The sequence below is a fragment of the Coprinopsis cinerea genome (assembly GCF_000182895.1).
Source record: "Coprinopsis cinerea okayama7#130 chromosome 7 map unlocalized cont3.7, whole genome shotgun sequence".
In the NCBI taxonomy this organism is placed as follows: domain Eukaryota; kingdom Fungi; phylum Basidiomycota; class Agaricomycetes; order Agaricales; family Psathyrellaceae; genus Coprinopsis; species Coprinopsis cinerea.
The window spans coordinates 449781-477612 of NW_003307538.1; the positions used below are offsets into that span (position 1 = coordinate 449781).

The window sequence follows — 27832 nt, forward strand, 5'->3', positions numbered from 1 at the left end:
GATCTCGACCAAATTCGTTCACAGCCCGTTCATGAAACTCCAGTTTCCAGGAAAATACATATTATGCTTTGGGGAAACTGAAGGACGGTACAAGGGGTGTCTGTTAAGGTAGATGATCAACTTCATACATCAACTTTACTTCGTTCTAATGTCAGATGGTCCCTCGCCATTTGAGCATCGGCAAATTCGCGAAGTTCGACTGTGGGAATAGGAACCCCAAACGCTGCCAAGACGTTGACGATCACGCAGAAGACGGTCGTTGTGAGTGAAGGGGAGGCTAAAGTAAATGTAAACCGCTCAACTAGACGGCAGAGAGGAAAACCTGATTCAGGGTGTCGGGCCATTTCCCCAAATCTCAATAAGCAGGGGTTAAAGATACTCCAGGGTCCGACCAGGGGAGAGAAGGATTCAGAAAAGTATTCCACTGTTTGACGAGTCTCAATTCTTGAAGTTGAATGGTACCAGCAAAATTCTCCTGTGAAAGTACCCGGCGAGTACGAAATAAATCAACCCAGTAACCATTTGGAAGGGCCGTCGAAAGTTCACTCGAGCCTCGATCGCCAGCCATAGTCGATTTCTCCTGATCGGGGAACGGTGAATATCGACTCACGTCTCCCCACTCTGAGGTCCCACTCCAACCATACAATTCGCCGATAGATTTCAAACGTCGGGACAAATTGGAGCGACCCTTTCCCAGATTAGTCTGAGGAGGATAGCCTCTATTTCCCTCGAAAGTCGAAAACTCACCAAGAGGGTTTCCCGACGTCCTTCGCGGGGAACCATTCAAACACGGCACTCTCCTACCATTTCCGGTTACTTCGAACGAATGCACGCAGATTCTTAGTAAATCTCCTCAAAAGGAGCTTTTGAGTTTCGGTCATCATCGGCATTCAGGGTTTGTGTGGGGAGGCAATTAAGGTTATATGGACCGGCCCATGCTGTATGGATCCGCCCATTGCGCAGGGCTGAAGCGCTGAAGTGGCAATACAGGGCACGCCCGGGGAATTCACTTCTGGCAGGGGAAACGGATCGATGAGAATAACGATTGAATACGCTTACCTGTAATACTACTATTGAATATTGAATCTCCTGGGAGCATCCGCGGATCAGCCCAGAATCCCAGAGCGTTTAGATTACTTCATGGGCGCTGTCGAAAAAATCTAACCGTTGGACTATGGAAACATTGTGCTTCAGTTGTTCCTGGCGACAGGATCAGAAACTCACCGCAGAAAACACAGGAACGACGAGCGTCTCTCGTGCAGGAGTTACAACTCGGAAGATGACAATCGACAAAACTCAGGAAGTCAACAACGTCGCCAATCGACATGAAAGGCTGTTATCCTGTATCTTAGTCCAGGCACATATCGCCTCGTTTCTTGGAATGGCACCTAGTCGAGAGCTAAAAGTTCCCTTGCTGTCCCCCCGTCTGACATCACGTGCAGACCAAATAGATACAAAGGAGGAAGGTCAGAACCGCGAGCTTCGCTGTCAACGCGAGCTGTCACCACACTTATAAGATAAGATTGATGTTCTCTTACCAAGGATCGTATGTTCTGTATGTTATTTTCAAGATATTTGGCTTTCTCGCTGAGCGATGACTGGCTGTGAGCAAGAATCAAGATTTATTAGGGGTATATCTATTTTGAGAACAGAGTTTGATGGGTTATGTCGACGGCTCGGGAATTGTTCGGACGACTGCGGTAAAACATCGCATTTGTCGTGGAACTGTCCCACGTCAACGGGTTGGGCCCCCTCGTTGCTCGCATCCTCTTCTCTTTCTCCAAACACTCCAATGCCAGTCGCAGAAATGCAGCTCCCTGCCGCTCCAAGGTATGCAGCAGTCTGTCATCTCGGAATTGAATCTGATACTCAAGACCATCCGCAAAGTCACGAATAAGTTTTATTTTTTCGTGCATCGCTTCTTCGAAGGTCGCTCCACCACCGGGCATTGGTACGAAATTTTCCAATTCTTCGTCAATGTCAGACTCATCCGAATATACAGAACGGACTTCCTCGTCGTTGCATTCGTTGGGCTCCGGCTGTCCGTCATCGCATGGCTCCGAATCGATGTCGTCACTTGCCAGCGGGATCAACGTTGAGTGGCTCCAGAATGGTGTTGTTCGGGCGCGTTTCACTTCGGCGAAGAAGAGAGCAGGGACAGGGTGGACTCTTTGGATGAGGTGTTTGCAGAGGAGGAATCGGCTGGTCGCAAATGAGGGGCAAGTGCACACCCACAGTGCTACGTCTGGCCGGTAAGCATCATTCATTGGTTGTGTGATGGGCCTGGTCTCAAGCGCCCTCCATCGTTTTTTGAAATCTTTCCTCCAGCTAGCTAGCTCTCGGTAACGCCCTGTATCGGTGAACACCCTCGCAAGTTTCCGGTAATACGTCGGCGCCAGTTTCGTGACAAGTATCCAGGCGAGGAGGTCGCAACGGGGCATATGGAATTTATTGAGGAAATCACGTTTGATGCGTCTCCAGCTACAACAGACGACCCGGTGAGTCCCTTCATAAAATACCAGGCTAGTGGGGTACTTACTGCGCCTCCAGTATCATCGTTGTCTTCAGGACCGGTATCTGGCTATGCACCGATCTCGCCCACAGCTCCCATCGTCCCTCTCGGTACCAGTTCTCCCACAAGTAGGCCCACACCTCCGGTAGCTCATTCGATATGCAATACATATACATTTGCGATACCGCCCATCGTTTTATTTCTGTCGTTGTCGGCCCAGACTCGCCAGGGATGAGTGGATGGGCGCAGTAATGCTTTTCCATCAGTCGCCGTATTTTTGGCCGGTGCTCTGCGGGGCAGAAGATCCGTTGGCTGCTCCGGGCAGGCGGGGCTTGCTGACCGCCTTCTGGCTTTACGCTGGGGCTTAGCTCTGTGTCGGGCGCAGTGGTTTCCGTTGCTTGAGGCTGTGTGAGTGGTGGCTTTTGGGTGAGGGCGGGCACACGGATTGTGAGGCCAACCCCTGGTTGCCTTCCTGCTGTGAGTGCCGACGGAACCGCCGGAGGGGTAATGTCCTCGGGAAGTCCTCCCTCGTAGTCGGCGATGTCGGTACTGCCAATGGGCCCAAACGTAAGGGAGATAAAATCATATTCACGATGAGCACGGCTGGCGTTGTAACTTGTAAGGGGTCGTCTGGAGCTTGTTCGTTGACAAGCGCTTGCTGACGGCACGGTCAAGGTGCCACCAGCAAATGTTTGTCTTCGCCTTGGGCCAGACCTCCTTGACACACCCAATCTCCGCCATGTCCTTGTCCAGATGGGCGAACGTGGGTTCAACGCCATACATCTTCTTGCATGCCGAGGCAAATGATGCCAGTGATTTGGTCCGTTTCTTCTGATCGATCGCGGTCGCTGTTGTGAGGAGGCAATAGCACAACGGATAGCCAGCGTTATCATATTCAGCCATGATGCTATACAATTCCAAATGCTTCGAGTTCGTGTTATCTAAGCTTTTGGGTTAGAACATTGCTTTTAGTAAGGTTTAAATGGGCAGCTTACAAGTAGCATCCATTCCAATCTCAACGATGGATCCCTCAAGGGATCCAGCAATCTTCTTCATCCCCCATGCAACAATATCCACCCCGTCAGGTACATCCGACAATTGGAAGACATCAATGTCGTCATGAAACCGTGATTCGCCAAGAAGAATTGTGACAGATTCCAGTTGCTGTTCGGCTCGATACCAATGTGCTTTGCTGAGCTCCCGCCATGCGGTATGGACCTGGTTTGCCGTGACTTCAGGGTATGTTGCTTGGATCCTTGGAACCATCTCTCCAGGGCGGAGGAAATCCAGGTACTCCTGGATGAGTTCAACGGCCTCGGAAGGCATTGCCACGTCGAGATAGGGGACATGTCGGAAATGGTGCCCCAATTTGATGGAAATCTTGAGGCTGTCGGGATCAATCTTGGAACAGCTTATCCGTAAATAGCTTTCGCATGGAAAGCGCTTCATGCCGACATGTTCTCGGTGCTTGATATTTGGGTCTTGTGACGGCCGATGCAGTTTCTTGTGGCCATCATCTTGACAACACCAGTAACGTGTTTTGTGTCCGTTTTTCAAAGAGGGGTGGTCCTTAACTCTGCAACCGCGGTAAGCAACATACCCCTTGGAATTAGACATGACCACTCACGTAAATCTATACCCTGTGACACGCCATATCTCATTTGCCACAGCCACAACTTGTTCTCGGTATGAACGTCCATTCATGGCTGTGATTTGATATGTTGCATCAACAGAAATGTGTATTGTGGTCCTGAATAACTCTTTAAGGTATACAAAAAAATCTGAGGGACCAGGGAAGTGTTTCTGTTGTCTTTTCTGAGCAACGGACTAGCATGGTCTTGAGAATAAATAACATACGGCATTACTGCTATCCTCTTCTTCGTCAGAATCGTCATGCCAAGGTATTCCCGTTCCAAGTCTTTGCTGATTGGCCGGTCTTGGATTCCCATGTTCTTCATCACGGACTCTTTTGTTTCCCGCCTCGTCGGCTTTCTGTTTTTGTCGGGAGCGACATGCGCGTTGGTTTTGAGCGGCTTGGGCACGGCAGTGGGCGCATCGCTTGTGTGGGGGCTGGGTGATGTTTTTACAGCTGGACTTTGAGCATTTCTGTCGGTTTTCAGGTGGGTCCATAGAGTGAAGAGAGTGGATTAACGTTTTAAGGTTTGGTTTATTAAACTACCGGGAAATAGGCTATGGACGCGTATAGAACAGGCACGTGAGCGCGGTTTCCGATCATCGGACTGGTCTGCACGTGATGTCAGACGGGGGGACACCAGGGAACGTTAGAGCTAAGGACAAAAAACCATGGAAGGTGAACTAGGCTCGCTACCAGCCGGTACACACGTGACCACATCAGGGTCAACTCCGTGTACCGGCTGGGAGTCACCAAGCCCATTTTGGCGTGTCACGCTTGTCACACTCTGACTTAGCGAAAACTCGATGAAAACGCGCGCGCGGTTAATTAGCCTATGGTACACTACGGTAATTTCCTCCTCACTCCACCCTTCCTCCTCGCCATCTGTAGTATCGTATAGTTGAAAATTATCAGAACCATCGCCTGAATGACTGTAACTGTCAGAATGTGAATGGTCACGCTCGGGAGTCGGGCTCTCGCACACCCACAACCTCACCTCCAGCCCGGGCCATCCCATCCACCCCCTCCAGTCCAAGGATGGCACACAGGCCATTGGCTGATATACTATGTTCCTCCCCCTCCTCCCCACATGATATACCCTTATCCCTATCCTTTCTATTATCCCCGGCCACCTCCAAACGGACAGTTACGCTGCGCTCCACTTGTTTGTGCTGGCCATCAACCGGCATCGACCAAATACGGTACAAACATAACACAAACAGAGTGGGGCAAGGCGTAACGACTGGTCGCGAGTCTATCTAAAGGTGAACGATGCCTCCAATCGGCCAAGCGATATCGATGATGGCCGTGATGGCCGCGGTATGGCTGATCAGAAAATTCAAAGTCCTCAGCGCTTCGAAACGGCTTACTACCTTCCTTCCACGACCACACCAACCTACCTCTCGAACTTGTCGAACGCTTCATATGTTCTTCCGCTCCAAACACTTCTCGATGGGCCCTGCCCGTATGCAGTCGTCAGCAACCACCATGATCCACGGTAAGGCCTGCAAGCTCGAATTAACTATAAGTCGAGCTGCCGGGCAACCTTAGTAGCCTTACGCCATCCAGTTTAGGACTGTGCCGGCTGAGGAAGGTAAGTATCTGCACCCATAACTATGATAGTCTTCCAGCGTCGCCACGTGCGTGAGGGCGTAGAAATACCCTAGGATTCCAATCAGCGCCCACTAACCTGTCCACAGTTTGTACACACTCGAACACACAGCGCTCAGTATTCTCGAGCTGCCAGGCGACAAACCTACATTGCTTTCCTCTATGTTTCCACTCGACCTCTTAGAGGCTACCATTGAGTTCCTCGCCAGCCAAGGGACACTTGATGACCTTCGCCAATGCGCCCTCGCCAACAAGCAGCTCGCTCGACTCTGCCAACGCCGGATCTTCCACACGGTTGTGCTGGTTCAGAAGCCAGCGCCAAGAGCAGTTCCATGGGACTCGGAGGAGCGGGTTTCGTTGCCTCCCCATCCTATCGAGCGATTCGCGGAGGTGGTAAAGCAAAACCCCACCCTTGGGACGTACGTCCGGGAGTTGGAGATCGAAAGTATGCGCGACAGCAACGTCTCAAGGTGGATTTTGGGATACAGGACGACGACCATGTCGTGAGTCATATCCTGCAGTTACCTGTGCAATTGGAAATACTTGATCTGCATTTGGCCAGTGAGTACCTTAAATCTCGGACTCTTCGAAAGACTCACGGTCGATGGATCTCAGAGAACTTCTCCGAATGGACTTGTCGCGGCAACGTCCTCAGCAGACTTCCTCCTCCTTCTTTAAACACTCTTCGACGCATTGCGCTGTTTATCGACACTATAGACACTCCAGAGCTTCCACCCTACGCCGAATTTGTTCATGAACTCACTCGACTACAAGGCGAAAACGTCCTGGAGGAGTTGAGTATCTCCCTCATGTGCCACTTCGACAGCGACCTAAATCTGGACCCGATCCGGTGGAAGGAACTTGGCGATTTACTGTCGTTGGGATTCCCTTCCCTTCGGAAGCTGACTCTCCATGTGAAGGTGGGCATATTTGACGGTCCTTCGCCCTTTGAGGAAGCGGCACGGAAACACTGGGCGATATTGGAAAGGATCCTCGATGAAGGCTTCGCTTTGATAGATCCTAACGTCGAATCGACTACGAGTGCCCAGTGTAGAGAAATCTGACTACATGGCCCGTGTATACCAATTGATTCGTTACAGAAGACCCTTGACATGACTACCAGTCTACCACTGCTCTGTGCATCTGAGTCGTGGCTTGATCGCCGACTTACCCCTTTCCGAGTCGGTCTAGAGTCAGGTCTCGCATGGCCATCCAGTCTTTCAACACAATCTGTAGATTATATATCTGAATCAATGCTTTTTCACTTGATGGTCTGGAATGTAGAAAACAGGCTAATAAACTGCCTGGATTCTCCGAATGAGCTGTGTGCACACACGCTGGAAGCCAGCGCCCGTAGACCCATAGCTTACCCACATAGATTCTGACCGTTCATTCTCCCCATCATGTCCAACGTCCCTCTCGAGCTCATCGAGCTCATCGTGGCCTACCTCGCGTGTCAAGGAACCCTAGGAGACCTTTCCCAATGCGCCCTAGTCAACAAGGAATTCGCCTCACTCTGCCAAAAGCGGATTTTCCATACGGTCATGCTGGTTCAAAAGGAAGAAGGATGGGTCCCACCAGAAGAGCGTGTCGAATTGCCTCTCCATCCCATCGAGCGATTCGCCGAGGTGGTGAAGCAAAACCCGGCTATTGGGACGTACGTCCGGGAGTTGGAGTTAGAAAGCATGTATGATTACAACATCGACGATGGCTTCGTGGTTCTTGAAAATCTGCACCAAGTCCACACCTTCACATTGGCGTTTGCGGATGGACCCCGACATGCGGAGCGTGCGAGACCTTGGGGCACCATCTCCCCTGGCCTTCGAAGCTCGCTCCTCTCATTTGTCCGTCGAAATCCAGTGACATCCCTGTCCCTTTTCAACATTGGCGAGTTCCCCCATACCTTCCTCCGCGAATGTCGACATCTGGAAACACTTAGCGTCCTGAATATAGAGCCCGACGAGAGTATCTTCCCATCGTCAAGTGATACTCCCGTCAAGATACAAGGATTGACGTTGTTGGACGGATCGATCCGCTTTGCCGAACATTTCATCCTCCACCCAACTTCGCCTGCCATGGATATATCAGAGGCTTCGACCCTCAAGGTCCACTTTGGGAAGAATGACGACAATCATGTTGTCGTTCGCGTTTTGACGCTGCCGAGTAAACTTGAGTCCCTTGATTTAGAATTGGAGAGTGAGTAATTATCTAGTGTGATATTCCACAAACTCACAACGTATGAATCTCAGAAAATTACTCCGAATGGACCTGTCGCAACAATATCTTGAGCAAACTTCCCCCCTCTTCCCTTAAGACACTCAGAAGCATCACCTTGATTCTGAGGACTTGGGATACTCCAGAGTTTCCTGCCTACGGGGACTTTGTCCACGAGCTCGCTTTGATGCAGGGACAGAACGTTCTGGAGGACCTCAATATCATCCCTATCGTTCAAATCGGCTGCGATCTGAATGTGGACCTGGGCCAATGGAAGACGCTTGACGATCTACTCTCAATGGGGTTTCCTCGCCTTCGTAAACTGACAATCCGCGCGTACGTAACGTTCTTCGACAGTCCTTCGCCGTTCGAAGATGCTGCGGACAGGCAGGCGCAATTGGATCGAATCTTCGCCGAATGCTTCGATTGGTCGAAAAGACACCTGCATCTGACGACCAGCACTGAATGTTGGGTCATCTAGTTATATCACTTCCTTACCCTTCCAGGACTTCTATGAAAAGAAAAATTTAAGTCATGGTGATTTTTCTGGACTCTCAAAAGGGTTAGTAGGAACAGGAAAGTGCCAGGATTAACAAAAAGGGGGCTACTGGCCAACGTGGGGATCGAACCCAAGACCTTCGCGTTATTAGCACGACGCTCTAACCAACTGAGCTAGTCGGCCGACAAGAGTCCAGCTGAGGGCGACATTATTGGTGCTCTTTTAACTTAATATAAAGCGTACCACAGCCCTGCCTAAAAATCTGCCTAAAAGTAGAGAAGTGCTATTATTATCGACTCTAACGCACTGGAGAGCCAGCGTCAAAGAGCCACTGTAACAAAGAAAGATAATTACAAGTGATAAAAAGCGTGATTAATCGATATTTCAGAGGCAAACCGACGGGATACTGCCTTTCTCTTACTTTCCTTCTTGCTCCCTTCACGTCAACAGCCTTGAATTGAACGACTTATGTGTTGGGAGGGAGAGCATCGTAGATCGGGCAAAGTTGGTCCCAAGCAGCTGTAAAGTGGAAAACGTTTCACGTTGAGCTCGGGTTTCACAACTCCTCAAAAGCACGGGCGCTACTCACGAGGGGGATCCATGGTTGCAACAGTAGGAGCGTCCTCAGCGAACACTACAGCCAACCCCCTGTATTCCCATCATCGCGATCAGTAAAGTTAATCACGTCTGGAAGAAGGGAAGACTTACAAAACAAGGTGCCAGTCGATATGGCTAAGTATGTGATATCTTGGTTAGACAATCAATTCAGCACGAGGACGATGACTTGACGCACCAATGGAGAATCCATGGTCCAGGGTTATCGGTACGGAATCGAATGGTGACGTTGTCACCAGCAACACCGGCACTCACGACATCCCTGCGTACCGGGTTCGCGAAGTTGTAGGTCGAACTCCCCGCGCTTCTCACCACAGCAAATTCGTGCTATCAGATCGAAACAAAGAAGCACCGTCAGTAACGCTTCCGAATGAGATCAGACAGAGGCCTACATACACCGTGGAGATGGAAGGGATGCTGTAAGCGAATGATCCAGCGTTAATCACCGACTTGTTGGAAATGAAGACAATTAAGACTTACGGGACTGCCAGTGGAGCCTCCAGGCATAGAAAGCTCGATGACCTTGTTACGGGGAAGGACGTAGACCGAACCGGAGGGAAGAAGCTGCTGGGCAGTCTGTGCACCGCTCATGATCTGAAGCAAGACAGGGACGGGCGGTTGATGGAAAGTGGCTCCGTTAACGGAGAAGGTGAGACTACTGAAATCGAATACCGTGTTAAGGTTGATCGCGACGTCGACGCCACCTGGGGTAGGCAAGCCAGGAGCAGCAGGGTTGGTCAAGGGGTGGAGATTGGTCTCAAGGAGAGGGTTGCTGAAAGGAGTTTGGGTGGTAGTGGGGTCTGTATTGGAGGCGCCCACATAGCGCAGAATCGCAGAATTGACTCCACCGACGAAGCCCGTAGTACCGATGTTGGGGTTGGCTCGCACCCAGTAGTTGCCGACGGGGCGGTTGGCGTTGAGAACGAACGAGTAGCGCTGACCTGCGAAGATCTGGATCGAGTCGACAACGAGAGGTTGGACGTTAACTCCGTCGACCTCAATAACAGTCTAAGGGATGATACACGTCGTTAGCACCCGTTTTACAGGGATGGGAACTAGTGCGTACCATGGTATGCCCATCGATAGAGAATACATAATTAGGATCGCATGAAAGGGAAACAAGGCGGAACCGGTATCGTCGGTTTCGGGTTACAGAAATGACCGCGAGAGGTACGGTAGGGCCACCAGCATACCGGCCCTTACCGTTGATAAGCGTGGAATCTGGGGTGGGGACGAGACCTGCAGAGGGAGCAGGGACGTGATACCTGGCGAACAGAAGGGCCCCGAGTTAGGTATGCTCGAAGGTAATCGAAAGTAATTAGATTCTTACCAGTCTGCGAGCGTAATGATCGTGGCCTCTGTAAAACAAGGTGAACTGCGGATCACAAGACGACCAAACGCCGGAGGTTACATACCGTTGTCAATGTCATACCTAAATGGCAAGTCATTAGACTGATGGCTTCCTTGGGAATAAAGTAAAGGATGCTCACAAGTTGCGATGTGGGTCGACTGGGTCATATACGACCATAGCCCCACGCAAACCATCACAATATTGCGATTCTGAGAATGACTGAGTCAACATCGTCACGTCAGTACAGATAGATTGTAGTTACCGTGATGGGAGTGGTACCAGAAAGTACCGGCTTGGTTAAGAGCCTGGAACTTGTACAAGAACGAATGCCCTGGGGAAATAGGGCATTGGGTGACGCCAGCAGGACCATCAGCCCAGGCAGTCCCCCTTTGGAACATGCCGTGCCAGTGCTGTTAAAAGATGGTGAGCTTCCGCTGATCGCAGCATCAATAGAACTGACTTACGATACTCGTAGTCCTCAGCATAGTGGGGTCGGTCAGAGCGTCAATGACGTTGATCGCAAAGAAACTGTTCTACAAAGACTCAACATGATGTGACAGGAAACGGTTGAAATCTGCCTACCTTATTCCCTTGAATGACGGGGCCAGGGAACTGCACCGTTGGCTGGGTAGCGCCAGCGAGGACAGCACTGCGACATGATCAGTCACTGAAGAAGCGTCCAGTCCACAGAAAAGGCTCACGATCGACTGAAGCCGTCGGGAGCGATGACCTTGTTCGCGACGACAAGGTTGGTACTGGGGCCAATGGCTCCCAGCACGAAAGGTAAGAGGGATGTAGCGAGAGCAGTCGCTAAAAGCAACATAACGAGTTTCAAGAACGGGTGAACTCAGCCGGCTGGTGGTGAGTGGGGAACGTCGGATGGAGAGTAGAGCGCTTTATACCTGCCTCGCCTGGTAGCTTGAGCCCTAATTTGTGCACTTTGAGGACAAGATTCAGGCTGTACGATTAATCATACAGGTCACACGAAATAACTAGAAACGTCAACCGGAACAAAGGTCAGGAATGCCAGTCCAAAACACGCATTGGTATGAAACCAGGGACGTACCTGCATTGAGATTGGAATCGGGCATCGCAAGGAATGCATTTGTGCCTCTCACGAGGGGGTACGTAAAGCAATATTGAGTGGTCGCAAAGATATGAGCAAATCGGCGAACGATCCTAGATTCGAAATGGTGAGTAAACGTCACAAAAATGGATGAGACAAAACCAGATTGCATCTTCTGGAAAGAAAATTCCACTTCGAGGCATATCTCCTTCATGTCACGGAGAACTCCAATGTTGTACCTAGATTGCGACAGGTTTTTTGAACCGATAGTTCAAGAAGTCGAAAAAAGGGATCGCTTATGAATCCTTAATGAAGGATCAGTATATATCTAGGTCGTACTTGACGCCGGACTCACCAAGTTGGATCCCCATCAACTCCCATCATGCAATTCCAATCCACCCTGTTCGCTCTCGTAGCCATCGTTGCCATGAGCTGTGCGGTACGTGTACTGCCCATGACCGACACTTACGTTGGCTAACCACTGACTAGCCCGTCCATGGTGCGGAGGGGGACGTCTTGACGGCCACCAAAATCTTCCACACCATCCAGCGAGAATCGCCCTTCCTCATTGATCGAACCACCACAACTGTTTGGACGTAGGTCGTCGGCATCGATATCAGCGCTGTCCATGCTCATGATTTTGATAGCCAAGGTCCCAGCCTGAGCGAGACAGCGCCCACGCCCACGCCTTCCAATTAGCACAGAAGCTGCAACCATAGTATCATAAGGTTAGTTTCTCCAAAAACCTGCCTCCAAGATGAGGACTCACCCGCATTAAGGCCAGACACCCCAAATCGTCGTAATACACCTTGACATGTAGTATTAATTGTTTCATTGTACTTAACGATGCGAGCAAATGATTAAATGTACCCGTTACCTTCAGACGACCGCGGGACCTAGGGTAACGCGTATACATCGTTTTCGAGAAATTGTTGAACGGTTGGAATGATATTATAGGCCAGAGTGAAGATTCTTTCGAGCACGACTATAGAATTGTAAGCCGAGAACTCCTGCTAGCCTGAGCTAGAGTTGCTCTTAACCAATCGACTTAGATTAGAGCGTTCGCCGTGATAAATCCCAAGCCCTGGTCAAAGCTAGACAGGGCAAGGATAAGCCGTCCTCGGTAAGTTCATTAACCGAGTCATCCCTCAACTACTGAGCGTTGTCCGTGCCTGACCGATACTACGCCAGTTGCTCATAGCAGGGGCTCGGTTTCTCATGTCAAGCAGCGTCTGCCAATAGAACTCGTCAGATTTGAAACGTCAAAAGCAAGCTGCGAAACATAAAACCTACTGACAAACATCTCACTACATAACGGTTGTTTACTCCAGTAGACTATACTGTTTGCGCGACTTTTTTATTCCTTTTCATTCGGGTGCCTGTCCGAGTCGTTTTGCAATTTCTCTGAGAGAAAATGGCGAAGAGGCGGAGATTTCAGGACCTTTGGGTCTTGAGGAGAGGATAACATGTCAACCGCGACTCATCGACATCCTTGGCTGCCAGGTTCGCTTGGTCATATGTTTGCTTTACAAGCTTTCCGCCAACAATGTCACTCGCCAGGTTACATCCGAGGTTTCACCGACGACAGACTAACGACGGATTCATCTAATGCTGCATCCGATACAATCGACACACCAAGCATAGCTCTCGTTCCTTACACCTCACCAACTGCCAGTAGGTTACGTTTGTTGGGCTACGACGGTTGTGACTTTGGCCGAATAACGCTATTTCAGCTTCACCTAGGTCTACCGATCTGATGATGGGTATTTCCAGCGATCACCCCATCCACCAGATTCCAGACGAGGTGTTGAGCAAGATATTCTTGGTTACCACGCTATCTTCGCTCAGCAAATGGGATGAGCCAGACCCCACAGCCGGTTACGACTCGATTCTCCCTTTCCCTTTGGTGGCCTGTGCAGTTTGCCACCTATGGCGTTCCGCAGCGCTCAGTAGTCCCGAATTATGGGCCACTATCACGACTCCCATGTCTATGAAGGGCACAAACTCTCTCCGTTTTGATCCAGTCAAATTCACTAGACTTTGGCTCGAACGATCTAGGGCAGCACCGCTTCACGTTTACCTGTCCATACCGCCTCTGGCTTTAGCCCTCAACCTTGCCGTCGAAGTCATTGTACCCGAAGTCATGCGCCACTCCAATCGTCTCAGAACGTTGTTCATCAATGCAGATTTTGGAGGTCTACATTTTCCCAATTACAGAGGACTCTTGTCTGCGATCAGGACGCGTACGGAGGCAAACTCACCCCTGCGCCATGTCTCCATTCGATTTTCACCATGCGTTCACACCCAAGTTACGGAAAACGAGTCCCTTATTGAAACATGCTGGGGCCAGGACACTGGAACGACATCACCATTCTCTTCTGTGCAAATGTTGCGCGTTGAGGGTATCCGAATCGGGCCAGCCTTTTTTCCCAGTTTGGTGTCACTCGTCCTTTGGGACTTGACATCGACTCCTCTAGAATTCACTCGCATGATCACAGCATTACCCAACTTACGGCGGCTCTCTTTACTGCGCCTTCGCACATTCGTCACAGAGGACCGCCCCACACCGGTAATCGTACCGAACCTTGAATTCCTCGCCCTCAGCTTCTCCCGTCGTTTAGCGAATGCCAACCCAGCATACCCGGCCACGTACCTTCGCCTTCCTAACCTCAAAATATTGGAATTGGACGGAGAAGTTGCAGTACCCATCTGCTCATGTCTCGATTCGGCCTTCGCAACTTCCATCAGCAATTTGGAAACCCTACGGCTTCGGAATCAAGTCCGGTTCGCTCTCGATTCCGGATCGTCCTCCACATGGACGGACATCCAGCTCCTCCACAAGCTCCTATCTATCCGCTCTCTTGAGCTCATCAATTCGTCTGTAGGCGCGCTTCTTCACACGGAGAGGCCCCCCTCTTCCCGCCAACGACGGAGTTCCCTTAGAACCGCTCGACCGACCATCTCCCCACGTCTAGCTGAAACAAGTCGCAATTTAGACGCTATGTTCCAGCAGATGCGTATCAATGGACGACAAGAGGAGGCAGTACCTGAACCAGCAGCTTTGGACGTACCTGGCGAGTCCGTGTCGTCAATCCCACCGATTACCTGGCCCAACCTCGAATCCGTTTCACTCGATTCAATGAACGTACAGGACCTTGTCAGCCTTTGCCGTTATGTTTCTAAAAACAGAAACATAAAAACGGTGCGATTGTCGGCCACTCCTAGACGTCACTTGTCGCAAAGTGTCAAACACCGGATTGGTGATGGTACGTTCTACGCCCCGACCTTCATCAGTTCGAGGAAAGCATGGGGTGGATCGAAGGAAGAGGCGGTTGGCACGGGCTCTGACGTAGAGAGTGCACAAACATGGATGGAAGGACGTGTCCAGATCTTGCCATTTGAGCACGACTTGTAGGAAAGACATGCTACATCAAGGGTAATGCATTGAAGGTATTGATAGTTGTACTGCTTCCATATGCGTCGTTCTTTTGTTTAGACCATCCGGATATCTACATTGCAGTTAGCCAAGGCACCGCTGATCAAACATCTATAGCTACCATGTGTCTGTATTCCGGGTATGTATGTGCCTCAGCACGGTAGATGTAGACGTGTCAACGCGATAAATCACTCAATGTGGAGCGGCCCGTTGAGTGCCTTTGGCGCCCGTTTACGGGTCCTGCGGGTGCTACAGCCAAAAGGCAATTACGACAATATTATTATCAGAACATCACTGATATTTTACACCCATTATCATCATCTCCATGGTAAGCCGGCTAGCTGACACCCCTTGCGTTGGAGCCCGTTCATCAAGAAGGTTACAAAGACCCTCATAAGACCTTGCGCGCAACTCATGAGAAAATATCTTCCCAAGTATGGAGCGAAACTGTCGGTCGCCTTGCTACGATACTGAGGGTTTAGAAAGGGGTCAAAGGCGGTACCTGTTGCCTGGAGAATGAAAAGCGGCGAGGCGGAGATAGTGCTCTGTTCCCGTAAGTACTCAACCAGACGCAGTGGCGGCGTTGGATGACGCGTACAGGGACACCCTTTTGAGTCGGTATAGGAAAGAAACGACGAAAAAGTGGTACCACTTGCATTCCAAAGGGCATCCATACGAACCGATGTACCTGATTAAGTGGTCCTTCCAAATGCTGGCCTCCGATACTCATGCTTGTTGGTTTTGTGATTTCGCTTTGAGAGGTACATATTTCCAACTGATAAGGAGCATAGGTTCGCGGTGGTAGGATTGTATCACTTACGTTAGGTACCTAGAAAGGGGGAACTTGGCCTTTGGGCTGCGGCTTGTACTACGGAAGTCTGAAAGGGGATGAAGAGAAGGAATTGCGATCAGAAGAGCATCATCTCAGCAGAAGAGTCATGATATTTTTACGCCTAATGGGTGTTTCGATCTACTGAAAGGAGACATCTAGGAAGAACTGTTAATCCGACTGACCTTTGCCATACTGAAGCGCTCAGCGCGAGCAAATGTACATTCCGATCTCGACATGGCATTGTGCAATGACCGGTAGAATCGTCATCCTGGGGTAGAATCGTGTGTTTTTTGAAGCCAATATGGTATCTGAATGGTGTCCGGGAAGATATTACTCGTTTTACTTCGAACGAGAACGGGAATCGGCGTGGCCCCGGTACAGGTAGACAATAGCGGAGCAGTTCCATATGGCCAGTAAGGATATTGCGCGGTCATCTTCAAGATCGGTTTCTGGTCAGTTTCTGCCTCTTTTCTCTGACCGAAAACAGGGTGGTCTTCCTACCTTACGCAGACCAAAGCCAAAAGGCAAGATGCAGAACGACGAGACAAAGGGCATAATTGATCCGCTCCAGACTTTGATCCGTGCATTTGCCAAGGACGAACGGAAACCAATGTCCGTGTCCGCGTCTGGTTCTTCGTGAGGGAGCAACGACCGCATTAGCTGCCTTTGAACTTTGGAGACTCTTGTTAATTACTACTCGCACTTTCTCTTGTTATGATTCCCAAATTAGATGTTTCACGGTTTTGAGCCTGAGAACTGCTCGCGGAGAAGGTCGGGGTTAGCCGCCTTGACTAATACCAAATACAGCTGATGCCTCTTCCTCTTCTACTTTCACGTCGACCGCCATCATCCATCGTCAACAACCTCGATTCATGACCGGGCGGGTAGATTAGTGCCAGCTCCGCTTCGAATATATTCATTCCTGACTTGTCGGAAATCTCACTACGACGGTCCACTCTACTAACAGTCCAATTTAAATGTCGACGGATCCAGGTGGGCTGGATGATGCAGTTGAAGAAGCATCATGAAACCCGTAAGGTATGTTCTCGAAACTCCTCTGGGTGGACTCAACCTCTTACACCGCCAGTGTCTTATAGGACAAGCGATCTAGAACGAGCCGAACGATCCTCAATGACGATGTGGACGGCTCCTTACGAACCCACTTATTATCCATCCGACGCTCGCTTCAGAAGACCTCATTTCCCTGGTCGAAGTACGAACGGGGAATGGAAGAGTACGGCGAAATCAGGCCCCCGCTCTCTGGCACTGGCATAGAGAAGCCAAATTTGGCAGACCGCCACGCCACACCATGGCTCGAGCGGGGGAAGGCAATCTGACCAAATGAGGTACGTCGAGATGATGACTAGAGGGACCTCTATGATTGTTAACATATAGCAGGGATTGATTATCAACCATTCTCGTAGAGAAGGTCTTTGAATAAGTAGGTACGGCAGGAAAGGCTGATGCGAGACGGCTTTCCAGGCTTCGTCAGTAGCGGCTCCTTGCCGCGCTGGGGCTACTAGTACAGTGTCTATCCCGAAGCGACAGTCGGACCAGGTCTAGATAGAGAAAGGTCAGAACGCCGAAATACTGGAAGGTCACAGCCGACTCACGTCCAGACGATGGTCTCGGTATGGTCAACGACGTATGGCCATTCATTGGCCAGGGTGTGATGCACACGAATCGCCGTGTGAGGCTCTTGAGCCGCGACTTCAGGCTTCACGGTGATGAAGTGAGTGTTCTAGCCCCCGGATAACATGTCAATGGGCGCCACTCACCAATGCGCAGAGTGCAATGAAAACCGCAAAGGAAAGGAGACGACGTTGGACTTGCATGTTATGGGCTGCTGTTTCTGTCTGTGAAAACGACGATGCAAGCCTCCGCTATATACCATTCCATCCTTCAGAAGATCACCTAGCGGTCACCGCCCTGAGTCTCGCAATATAAAACCTTGGTTACCAATTTATCGCACAGCTAATTCAAGAAGGCATTCGCTCGAGCCCTCCAAGTCCTCTCGAGTTCCGCACAAGAAGCGCCGGCGAATCCTAATCCCATCTAATTAACATAGAGAGCGGAGTGACAAGTTTTCCTCTCCGCAGAGGATGGCATCTAGTAACGCATTATGCTCAACAAATGCTCAAGCCCGCTCTTCGTGATTACCTCCTCACTAACGTCGCACCGCCCCCCGCCCCTGCCAAATGGTCGCTGAGAATTGGTCTCCTTGCTGAATGACTGATCCCGTTTTCCATTGCATATTGCATATCCGATGTCGCATATTCACCAAAAAACCAGAGGTTATTTTTGTGGTGAGGCGTTAATCTATCCCGAATCTCCTCCTTATACCTACTATTTTCTTTTCGCAATTTGTGGCTGCATTTTGCATGCGGTCTACAGGTAAAAAATAAACAACCAATGGTGTAGGGAGGGAGTAGAGAGGCAAGTAAAATGGTTAAAAGTCAAGAGTACTCGAGCCAAACTTAACACGATTCCCTCCAACGGTCGCCTTGGTGAAGAGTCGACTTCCACCAGAACCACCATGATACTGCTTACCTTTTCATTGCTTATACTTCTGTCTTTACCAGCTGCTTTGGCAGGATTTGGCTCATCCGGAGACCTTATTGTCGGTAACAGGTTCATTTCCCCTGATGGTTTCAGCAGATCGTGAGTGTATCCAATCGGGCATCCATCCTAGGGGACTCCTCGCTCATGTTGGAATTTTAGCGCCGTTCTCGCTGGTAGCTCAGTGAGCGGATTAACCTTCCCTGGGCCAATAATCACCGGCACACGAGTCAGTGACCCTTCAGATGCCCAAATTACGAGTACACTGAACGTTTTCTGAACTTGGCTGACAGGGCGGCCGATTTCATCTCAACGTCGTGAATGAGCTCATTGACCCCGCGATGCTTCGAACTACGAGTATTGTGAGTGCTCGCCTTTACCGCTTGTGAAAATTGGATCTAAATGAACATTTCTCGGGCTGCGGGCAGCACTGGCATGGTCTATTCCAACGCGGAAGTCAATGGGCAGACGGCCCTGCCGGCGTCACTCAGTGTCCCATTGTTCCTGGAAGTTCTTTTCTTTATCAGTTTCAAGTTCCCGACCAAGCGGGGACGTTCTGGTACCATTCTCACCATCGTAAGTTGCTCATCGATTCTTGTGAAATGACGAGCTCATGGAATTTAGAAACCCAATACTGTGACGGCCTGCGTGGAGCATTCGTCCTTTATGACCCTCACGATCCCCATCATCAACTGTAAGTCCGTCAAAGGTGTGAATCAGAACACTTCATCCTTGCTGACCTTTGGCTTTCAGGTATGATATCGATGATGGTGTGGTGATTTCCTTCTTGTTCTGTGACGCGATACTTACGCCCTTCAGAATCTACGATCATAACACTGGCCGACTGGTACGTATCTCCACTCTCAGTCCGAGTCATTGTACTGGCTAACGCCGTGGTAGGTATCACACCCCTACCCTATCTGCTGGTGCTCTCCCTATCTTCAATTCCACCCTCATCAATGGAAAGGGGCGCTTTGCTGGTGGACCCCCTGTCGACCTCGCCGTTATCCATGTCGAGCGCAACAGACGGTACCGCTTCCGACTCATCTCCATGTCATGCGATCCCAACTATATCTTCTCTATCGATGGCCACACACTGGTAAGCGACCCTCAACCATGTCTATGTCTCCATGCAATGCAAAGTTGACCACCACTCTCCGTTAGACTGTAATCGAAGTGGACGGCGTTAACGTCCAACCCCACACTGTCGACTCCATCCAGATCTTCGCCGCCCAACGCGTCTCCTTCGTGCTCAACGCAAACCGACCCATAGACAACTACTGGATCCGCGCAGACCCTAACTTTGGCAACACAGGCTTCGCCGGGGGGATCAACTCTGCTGTCTTGCGCTACCACGGCGCAGAGCCCGCCGACCCAGTGACCGAGCGCCTCCCCTTCTCCAGCCCTTTCCGCGAATTCGACTTACGGCCCCTCTTTCCCGAGCCAGTTCCAGGCCGTCCTGAAGTCGGAGGCGCGGATATCAATATCAACCTCGAGATTGGGTTTGACTCCCAGAGCACCAGGTTTTCGGTCAATAATGCGACTATGATTCAGCCTACTGTCCCGGTTCTGTTGCAGATTCTGAGTGGGGCTAGGACGCCGCAGGAACTTATGCCCCCAGGGAGTATCTACACTCTGCCCAGGAACCGGGTGGTCGAACTCTCGATTCCTGGAGGGTCAGCTGGAAGTCCTGTAGGTCTCTCCCTTGAGCTTCTACTGCCCGAGCGCGGTGATGCTGAGTTTTGATTCCAATTTTTTAGCACCCGGTCCACTTCCACGGCGTAAGTACCTCGTTCACTCCCTCTCCTCGTAACGTTTTGTGGCCTGTAACCTGACCTTCCATGGACAGCACACGTTCCATGTTATCCGAAGCGCGGGTAGCTCTGAATACAACTACTTCGACCCTATCCAGCGCGACGTCGTCAGCATCGGCGAGGCGACTGATAATGTCACTATCCGATTCGTAACTGACAACGCTGGTCCCTGGATTCTTCACTGGTGCGTAGTACATCCGGCCTCTCTACATCCCGGATGACATGCTGAGAAGTTCTTCTCTGTAGCCATATCGATTTCCATCGGGCTTTGTAAGTCTTTCTGGGAGTTCTGTCAGGACGGTAGAAGAGCTGAGCTCGTGTACATTGCTTTAGGGGTTTTGCAGTTGTGTTTGCGGAAGATGCTGAGAGGGTTGCTGCACTCGAACCTCCTCGTGCGTGGTGTCTTCTCGTACTATGTTTTGGCTTGACTCAACCCGCCGGTTCTCAGCTGCTTGGCACGAACTTTGTCCGAAGTATGAAGCTTTCGGAGAACAGTGATGAGCATTGGACAGACCCTCTAATACTTCTTTATCTTTCGTCCGTCGCACTGAACCATTCCGACCTTTTACCAAATAGACATTGATCTCCATCTTGACAAATAGATTCTGTTGCCATCTCACTCTAACTCGAGAAGTCGCACCTCGACTCGAGTCACTATCACTATCACCTAATGCCAGTGTTCCCGATCCCCAAAGCATGAGTTATTTCTGACTACTACCGGCGTTTAACGAGACCCAAATCTTTCCATAAATGGATAAGCTGTGACCTTGATAGGCAGCTCTGAATCCCCCATTCAATTGAGGGTGGCTTGGCTTCGAGCTTCGAACGCAGCACATCGGATTCCATGGAGACAGTACATACATAATGACGGCAAGCTATGACATTTCTGAAAGCTCTTCCGAAAGGCTAGATTGACTATGTATGAGCCAAACGCGGGGTAGATAACCACTGGCAACAAACCCCGCGGCCGTCGTCGATGTGGTTGTTAAGTATGTACCTGAGATGACATCGCTCCGATTCACCAGGCGGATTCAAGAGAGTAAGTAGTAGGTTTTGGTGAGATTGAGATCTGTGTGGTCAATGTTAAATTTGATGAGTATCAGGACTCGAGGAACGTGTAGTACGTCGCTGGATCGCGATTTGTGTCGTGAATGCAGACGAGGTTTATCCAGAGTTTATCCTCTAAGCTCTTGCGGCTGGTAATCAAATTGTTATCACGGAAGGCGACCTGGAGTTCACTGTTTGATGTCTCCACAGGACACAGTGCTTGCGTTCGCCTCAGAGTCAACTGACGGAATTGAGGATGGTCCTAGTCCAGCCTACACTGATATCCGCCGGCACTCAACCAGCACTCGCCTTTCCCCTTTGCCGACTTGCCTCCAGCCGGAAGGTGATTTGCTAACTTGAATTTGCTAATGTAGGATGGGAAATCAAGCCTTACCGCCGCCAACAGAGCGATCGTTCACCAGCCTCGAACACCGGACTTTAGGGGTCGGGCGCCTAATACCATCAATCCATTGACTCATCAAATTCCTAGGCATGAGTTACAAGCGCTCGTTTCCCGGTCTCTTTCTCACCTCCAGCGACTTTGTATTATATCTGACGCCCTTTCGGCCAAGACGTAGACGGGGGCCTGAGTATGAGCTGCAGGTACATAGGGCTGGAGGCAGAGCAGTTAGCACTGGTACGCTCGGCTTTGAACCAGAGTCGTTGGGACAAGATTGGGACAAGATTCAGAGACTCACTATAACGGAAGCATCGACGATCCGAAGGCCCCTAACACCCTTGACCCTCAAGTCCGGATTAACGACCCCTTGCTTCGACCCCCGCTTCGACATAGCTGCAGTTCCAACGGGATGTTGCCACGAACTGACCATAGGCTTTATCGCGTTAAGGAACTCGTCTTCTGAGAGGGTCTCTGGATCAGGCCCCAGGAAACTCGTTCGATAGCCCTGCCAGACTGGCCCACTATAGAATTTCTTGCCGAGGCGGATCCCTTCTTTGAAAGCTTCGATGTCAAATGGGTGGCCAAGGAAGTTGTAGTCGATCAAAGGGTCATCGAAGGGGTTGGTGGAGTTGATTTTGACGGTTCCTCCTGAAATGTGCATTCCGTTTGAAGGCGGTGTTAGCATCGGGAGTTTGCGACGAGATGGAGGGTGCTGACTGGAGTAGGGAGTCAAGAGCACGATGCTTTCGGGAGTAACAGGACCCCCCGGCGACTAAGTCGAAATGGTGGGCGATGTCAATACAAGATATATAAATGAGAAAACGAGCGTGGCGCACCCTAAGCGTCATCTCAATATGAGGTGAGTTGGGGCCTGGAGCAGGATCCCTATATTTCTTAAACACGGGCGAGTCTGAGGATATCCGATTCCACAGCAGCTGAGGTGATGAAACACTCGACATGGTTAGCGGACCTGTCCTATTTGCTTGCCATTCAGCCAATGCTTCCGCTGGATCGACGCTAAAAGAATATTCAAGACCCAATCAGTGTGTGGGTGAGCATTGAACTCGAATTCAACCCACGGGGGTAAATGTGTAGCGGTCGTGCCCCATCTAGCCTCGATGGCAGCGTGGTCTGTCAAGCCCTCTCCGACATCTGGGAGGTCGTGGATGACTTTTACGCCAATGAGGTCTAATTCTGTTTTGTTGCCAATCCCCGAGCTGAGGAGGATTCGGGGTGTTCCGAATGAACCGGCTGATAAGATAACTTCTTTCTTCGCGGTCAAGGTCTTGGAAGCGCCTAAAACGAAGAGTGAGTTACTGCTACAAGAAGGGTGAGGAATTAGGGAGTGCAAGTGGCTCACCTCCGGCACGAGGGGCGATCTCGACAGTCCTAATGTCTAGAGGGCCGTTGACTGAGCTCGGTACGACTCGAGTGACGTATGCGTTTACGAGGATTGTCAAATTCGGTCTCCTCCGAACGTCAGGTGTGAGATAGGAAGTAGCAGCGCTACTCCTTTCTCCTTTCCCAATCGACCATTGAGTCCAAGCTAAAGTGCCATATGCGTCATCGTCAATAGTTGATAAACTGGCAGTCGCCTCCAAGAACTACTACGCACTCAAACCGACCGGTTTTCCACCATTTATGTCAAGCGTGAGGGGAAAGAGTTTGGGCTGGAGCTTGGTATTGTTGAGGCACCGGAAGGAGTGCTCGTCTGGGCCCTTTGTGGGCAGGCTAACGAAGGTTTTACCGTTGTATCCGTGGGCTTTGGGATCGTACTGCCCTTCGATGCTGCGGTTGCCGACGGGTGCAACCCAGCGCTCGTGCTATGTAGTAGCACTCAGTGCATAGCACCCTCAATGAAAGTAAGCGTTGAGAATACGTACCTTCTTGAAGTAAGGCCAGAGTGCCTTCCATGACCACTGCTGATCACCGACATTTCTTGCCCAATTGTCGTAGTTGTCCGATGATCCGCGAGTATAGAGCATCCCATCTATCTCGCAAAACGATTTGTCAATGGATCGGTCATGGATGAAATGGCTAGACGAACTGATGCAGGTGCTCCCACCAAGGACGTGCCCTCGGGGTATGTTGATCGCCCTATTGTCGAGTCCACGCTGGGGAACGCTGACAAAGTTCCAGTTGTAGGTTCTAGGAATTTGGAAGGCCAATCCTGGGGCCATGATCTCTAAAACACCGACATTGCTAAAGAGGGGGGTCGGGTCAGCGAATGAATTCCAGCCTATTACATAATTAAAGGAACGGTGACAAACTCTGGACCCGCTTCGACGAGTAGGACGCCGAACTTGGGGTTTTCAGAGAGACGACTTGCGAGAACTGAGCCTGCCGCTCCACCTAAGAATGGTTAATCAGATAAATATCAAATGTAATGGAAAGTTCCCATACCACCAGCAATGATAAAGTCAAAAGTCTTGTCTGCAAGTTGGTCCACATGACCTAGCAGTTCTGCATGGACGAAGACACGCGGCGCAGCGCCCCATAATGCGAAGGTAAGGAGTAGTACCAGTATGGCTGGATAGTAGGAGACCATCCTCGAACACCTTGAATCACCAAGTTTCGTCCAGTCCTTCTTCTCGACTCCCCGAGTTAAGTACTAAGTATTCCACCATTTATGCCACTCCAGCAGCACAAACCCGATGCGATACCCACGGGCCTTGAAGAAGAAGTCGTCTAAAGAAGTTTCAAGTTGGTGTTAAGAAATTAAGAATCAGCTAAGTAGTAATGCGGTAGTTGAATGCAAGATGCCAAATGCCCATTCTTCGGGTGGAATTACTGAGGGACAAGATGTTCGTTTATTCCGGTAGGTTTCTTTTTCTTCATCTATTTACCCTTAGGATATTAGATAAGTCCGTATAAATAATAACGTGGTGGTTACAACCTCACTGGCAATCGTTATGGGCTCCTCTGAGCCTCGTCTAGTTTCTTAACAGTTTGGTCACGCCCAAACTGAGCAGCACTGCCCGATGGCCGAAAGCACTGACCTGGGAGGCTTAAATAGCGTCCTCGGTTTATGTGGGAATGGAAGTCTACGAACAGGGGCGTTGGAGACGGCTGGGCTGCAGCGGGAAGGGGGTGATGATGGTTCTATTCTATTCCTGGAGGCTCTATCGTGCACTGTAACCCGCGCCCCGCCACCGTCTAATCTAATCTACAGAATCTACGAATCTATCGTCGAAATCTAAAAGTGGAGAATCTATCTAATCTAGCTCGATTGCCCTACCACAGCGTAGACTAGACTAGAGGCATAGTCTCGAGTTTCTCTGAACTTGAAGTTGCTCTCAGAAGCGCCGGCGCCTTTCCTGGGAGAAAGCTTGTGGGGTGCTTGTTGCGAATCAATGTAGATGAAGGGGAATGAAAAGGGATACTCCATGTGGTGCACAGACATCGCAGAAGATCTACGCGATCTACGCTTCTACATCAGACAACATCCGGGAGGTACAAAATTGCGAGTCCGGAAAAATATGCGCATGCGTACTTCGAGTCACGTATTTGCAATGGTCGACACTGTCTAGACGCGGGTCATGAGTACTGCATGAGTCTCCATTCATCCTGATTGAAGCCGAAAGGTAGTTACCAGGATGAAAGTATTGAAAAAGCGTCAAAGTGGTTCGCAGAGGATTAGAAAAGAAAAAATACAGTGTACATCTGTGAGCCCAAGTACCTAGAATTACGTATACAACATAAAAACGTTCGAACAAGTCCCAATTTCTATGGATCCAAGCGTGTCTAATCACAAAACCCACACCCAACCTGGCTCAAAGATTAAGCAGAACCAGACGACGAAGCCTTCCACCCAGAAGCCAAAACGCGACTCCTCCTCCTCTCCAAAACACCCCTCCTCAACTCAGATGGGAGACCATCCTCCCCTCCCTCTCCCTCTCCATCCACCTCATTCCCAGGCCTCATACTCCAAATCTCCACCACAGTCTTCCCACCCCTCTTACACACAACCACACACACGCCCCACCCAACCACCACCCTCCACACAGTCTCGCCCCCACTCAACTCTCTCACAAAATTCCCCGAATCAACATCATACAGCCGAACGCGCCCGTCATTCCCCCCCGTCACCAAGAACCGCTCCTTGTCGCCTCCGGCATCGACGAATTGGAGGGAGGTGACGGAACAGTCGTGGGCGGCGATGCGGTGGGAGATGGTCAGCGTGTCGAGGGAGAAGCTGATCACGCGCCCGTCGGAGCCGCCTGTGATGAGGAGGTTGGGGGAGAGCTGGAGTTGGCAGACGAGCGCTGTGTGGCCTTGGAGAAGCGCTATGCATTCTCTGAAGGAAAGTTGACAATCAGTTAGTTGGTCACGTATTAAATTGAATGGGATGAGATGAAGAGAGGAGGCGTACCCAGTGTTGGCGTCCCATAGCCGAACGGTGGTGTCTAGCCCGCCGGAAGCGACGTATCGCCCGTCGAACGCGACAGAGTATATCTGGTGGAAGTGCCCGCTGAGTACGTGCAGACATTCGCCTGTATCCACGTCCCATATCTACGCAGGGTGAGTGAGGGGGCAAACGGACTAGGATGAAAACACACCCGACAGGTCGTGTCATAGCTCCCACTGACAACCTTGTTCCCGCACGCATCCAAGCACCTGACGCTCTGCTGATGTCCTTCCAGTACGCGCAAGCACCGCCCTCGCTGGATATCCCACACTCTCAGCGTAGCATCTCGAGAGCCCGAAACTGCGATCGGACGATTCTGTAGCACTCGGATACACCGGATGGTGGACGTGTGGCCTGACAGGCGGTAGATCCGTTGCCTACCAAGACGTCTGTTCTACAGTCGAGCAATTGTAGTGTACTTGGCACTTACCCGGATAGAGCATCCCAAACCATGAGCGCCTTATCGCACCCACCGCTCACGATGATAGAGGACGGCTGGCCCCACCCGACCGATGAGTAACACATGTCGCTAAACTTTCTCTTCGCCTGCGGCCGCGGTTCGGGTTCCGCCTCCTCTTCTGGATCTTCATCCCCGATTACGTCCAGCCCAACAGCGATACGAAGAGAGGCAGGTAGGTAGTCGCCCATGCCCGATAGCGGTGCATTGTCGAGGCTCAGACGAGCCAACTTGTGTCGTAACGATCGCCGTCCACTCGGTGTACTTCGATCTGCGGCAGGAGGGGGATCCTGGATCGGATCTGGTACCCGCCATCCACCTTTACTGACCAAACACACGCCCCATACGCCCGACTCGTGGCCGACGAGCGTCTTTGCCAGGACACCGGTGGTGGCGCTATAAACATGGATCTTGGCGTTGGCGAGGCCCAATATGACCCAATCGCCGTCCAAAGCCAGAGAAGTCACCACGCCGCTCTCTGGCGTGAGCACGGGTATACGATGTGAACGTAGTAGATGCCCTCCTTTACGCCAATTTGACACTGCGTAAATCCAAAACGTCAGCGTTGTTCAAGCTTGAGAGATCGGGTGGGACAGGACGTACTGGTGATGTACGAGCTCTTGAAGCAACGACGATAAGAAAGAGAACCGTCGTCCTTCTCTTTCCCTTTTCCGACTCCGCCGTGATTCTGTGACTCGGAATCATCGCCCATTTCGTATCCGTAGGACTCACACAGCCCCTTCCACACAGACTCCTCCTGCACCAGGGAGCGCCAGTACCGGCTTACCTGCGCAGCCCGGGCGAGGGTCCTCGGATCATCAATAAACGAGAGGATGTACAGGGAGAGTTCTGTGGGGAGTGAGAGCAAAAAGTCGCGCTTGAGCCGCGGAGCGATGGTTGCTGAGACGAAGAGAAGTTCTTCAGGGGTGCAGGAGGCGAGGACGTTCGCGAGGAACTGGCGCCGCGCGAGTTGGCTGCCTGTAATGGGTGGGAAGCCGGTCTCGTAGGGGTAGCTGGGTGTCATGATGGGGCCTGGTGAGGGTGCGGGGGTAGGCGGGGAGACTACAGGCATGTAGAGTGTGTGGGACTGTGTAGCGTTGTCCATCCCGAAGAAAGGGGAGTTGCTGGATGAAGATGGCACCGAGCGGCCCTCTTCTTTATCGTACCGTGGGTCCTGCATGGTCAATGGTACGATTCCTAATCTTCTCGACCATGAGAACGTCGTTACATTGAAAAATGAGGGATGTAGGCTCACCGAATCCTGTTAATTAATGAATGATGGTCCGCCGTCGTAATATGTGATGCTTCCTGGTCGACGACGATGTCTGAAAAGTTGGGCCAAGGTCTTCTGGGCTTCGTGAGTTGCTGGAAAGCCTTG

The 27832-nt window shown here is 50.9% G+C and overlaps 11 protein-coding genes and 1 non-coding gene across 12 annotated transcripts; 6 read left to right on the forward strand and 6 right to left on the reverse strand.

The window, feature by feature from the left end:
- Positions 1–1637: 1637 nt before the first annotated feature.
- On the reverse strand, positions 1638–3838 carry CC1G_03933 (hypothetical protein; the record flags this gene model as incomplete). The annotated part of the gene is made up of 4 exons (XM_001830990.2): positions 1638–2481; positions 2540–3061; positions 3105–3453; positions 3508–3838. 4 exons carry the CDS (start codon positions 3836–3838, stop codon positions 1638–1640), a joined length of 2046 nt encoding a protein of 681 aa, XP_001831042.2.
- Positions 3839–5918: 2080 nt separating this feature from the next.
- Positions 5919–6820, forward strand: CC1G_03934 (hypothetical protein; the record flags this gene model as incomplete). Its single annotated transcript, XM_001830991.1, has 2 exons — positions 5919–6259; positions 6319–6820. The coding sequence occupies 2 exons, from the start codon at positions 5919–5921 to the stop codon at positions 6818–6820; spliced, it is 843 nt and encodes a 280-aa protein (XP_001831043.1).
- Positions 6821–7159: 339 nt separating this feature from the next.
- CC1G_03935 (hypothetical protein) lies at positions 7160–8451 on the forward strand (the record flags this gene model as incomplete). Its single annotated transcript, XM_001830992.1, has 2 exons — positions 7160–7952; positions 8006–8451. 2 exons carry the CDS (start codon positions 7160–7162, stop codon positions 8449–8451), a joined length of 1239 nt encoding a protein of 412 aa, XP_001831044.1.
- Positions 8452–8578: 127 nt separating this feature from the next.
- CC1G_20136 lies at positions 8579–8652 on the reverse strand. Its single transcript has one exon. It is a non-coding gene; the product is annotated as a tRNA-Ile (tRNA).
- Positions 8653–8935: 283 nt separating this feature from the next.
- On the reverse strand, positions 8936–11526 carry CC1G_03936 (laccase 2; the record flags this gene model as incomplete). Its single annotated transcript, XM_001830993.2, has 13 exons — positions 8936–8988; positions 9059–9117; positions 9178–9201; positions 9263–9411; positions 9481–9501; positions 9565–10092; positions 10151–10349; positions 10575–10644; positions 10698–10845; positions 10900–10968; positions 11018–11084; positions 11137–11245; positions 11502–11526. The coding sequence occupies 13 exons, from the start codon at positions 11524–11526 to the stop codon at positions 8936–8938; spliced, it is 1521 nt and encodes a 506-aa protein (XP_001831045.2).
- Positions 11527–11883: 357 nt separating this feature from the next.
- On the forward strand, positions 11884–12200 carry CC1G_03937 (hypothetical protein; the record flags this gene model as incomplete). The annotated part of the gene is made up of 3 exons (XM_001830994.1): positions 11884–11940; positions 11991–12097; positions 12149–12200. The coding sequence occupies 3 exons, from the start codon at positions 11884–11886 to the stop codon at positions 12198–12200; spliced, it is 216 nt and encodes a 71-aa protein (XP_001831046.1).
- Positions 12201–12967: 767 nt separating this feature from the next.
- On the forward strand, positions 12968–14916 carry CC1G_03938 (hypothetical protein; the record flags this gene model as incomplete). The annotated part of the gene is made up of 2 exons (XM_001830995.2): positions 12968–13175; positions 13235–14916. 2 exons carry the CDS (start codon positions 12968–12970, stop codon positions 14914–14916), a joined length of 1890 nt encoding a protein of 629 aa, XP_001831047.2.
- Positions 14917–16175: 1259 nt separating this feature from the next.
- On the forward strand, positions 16176–16904 carry CC1G_14770 (hypothetical protein; the record flags this gene model as incomplete). Its single annotated transcript, XM_002910746.1, has 4 exons — positions 16176–16221; positions 16577–16653; positions 16763–16807; positions 16881–16904. 4 exons carry the CDS (start codon positions 16176–16178, stop codon positions 16902–16904), a joined length of 192 nt encoding a protein of 63 aa, XP_002910792.1.
- Positions 16905–17300: 396 nt separating this feature from the next.
- Positions 17301–17604, reverse strand: CC1G_03939 (hypothetical protein; the record flags this gene model as incomplete). The annotated part of the gene is made up of 3 exons (XM_001830996.1): positions 17301–17328; positions 17383–17486; positions 17548–17604. 3 exons carry the CDS (start codon positions 17602–17604, stop codon positions 17301–17303), a joined length of 189 nt encoding a protein of 62 aa, XP_001831048.1.
- Positions 17605–18305: 701 nt separating this feature from the next.
- CC1G_03940 (laccase) lies at positions 18306–20640 on the forward strand (the record flags this gene model as incomplete). Its single annotated transcript, XM_001830997.2, has 12 exons — positions 18306–18430; positions 18491–18512; positions 18622–18690; positions 18757–18904; positions 18953–19022; positions 19229–19427; positions 19493–20020; positions 20089–20109; positions 20178–20326; positions 20389–20412; positions 20476–20534; positions 20591–20640. The coding sequence occupies 12 exons, from the start codon at positions 18306–18308 to the stop codon at positions 20638–20640; spliced, it is 1464 nt and encodes a 487-aa protein (XP_001831049.2).
- Positions 20641–21875: 1235 nt separating this feature from the next.
- CC1G_03941 (pyranose dehydrogenase) lies at positions 21876–24137 on the reverse strand (the record flags this gene model as incomplete). Its single annotated transcript, XM_001830998.2, has 9 exons — positions 21876–22361; positions 22426–22606; positions 22669–22885; positions 22950–23135; positions 23205–23412; positions 23473–23579; positions 23637–23791; positions 23860–23941; positions 23993–24137. The coding sequence occupies 9 exons, from the start codon at positions 24135–24137 to the stop codon at positions 21876–21878; spliced, it is 1767 nt and encodes a 588-aa protein (XP_001831050.2).
- A 1232-nt stretch (positions 24138–25369) lies between these two features.
- On the reverse strand, positions 25370–27634 carry CC1G_03943 (F-box and WD repeat-containing protein; the record flags this gene model as incomplete). Its single annotated transcript, XM_001831000.2, has 6 exons — positions 25370–25886; positions 25962–26101; positions 26149–26374; positions 26428–26995; positions 27058–27211; positions 27242–27634. The coding sequence occupies 6 exons, from the start codon at positions 27632–27634 to the stop codon at positions 25370–25372; spliced, it is 1998 nt and encodes a 665-aa protein (XP_001831052.2).
- Between the last annotated feature and the right edge of the window lie 198 nt (positions 27635–27832).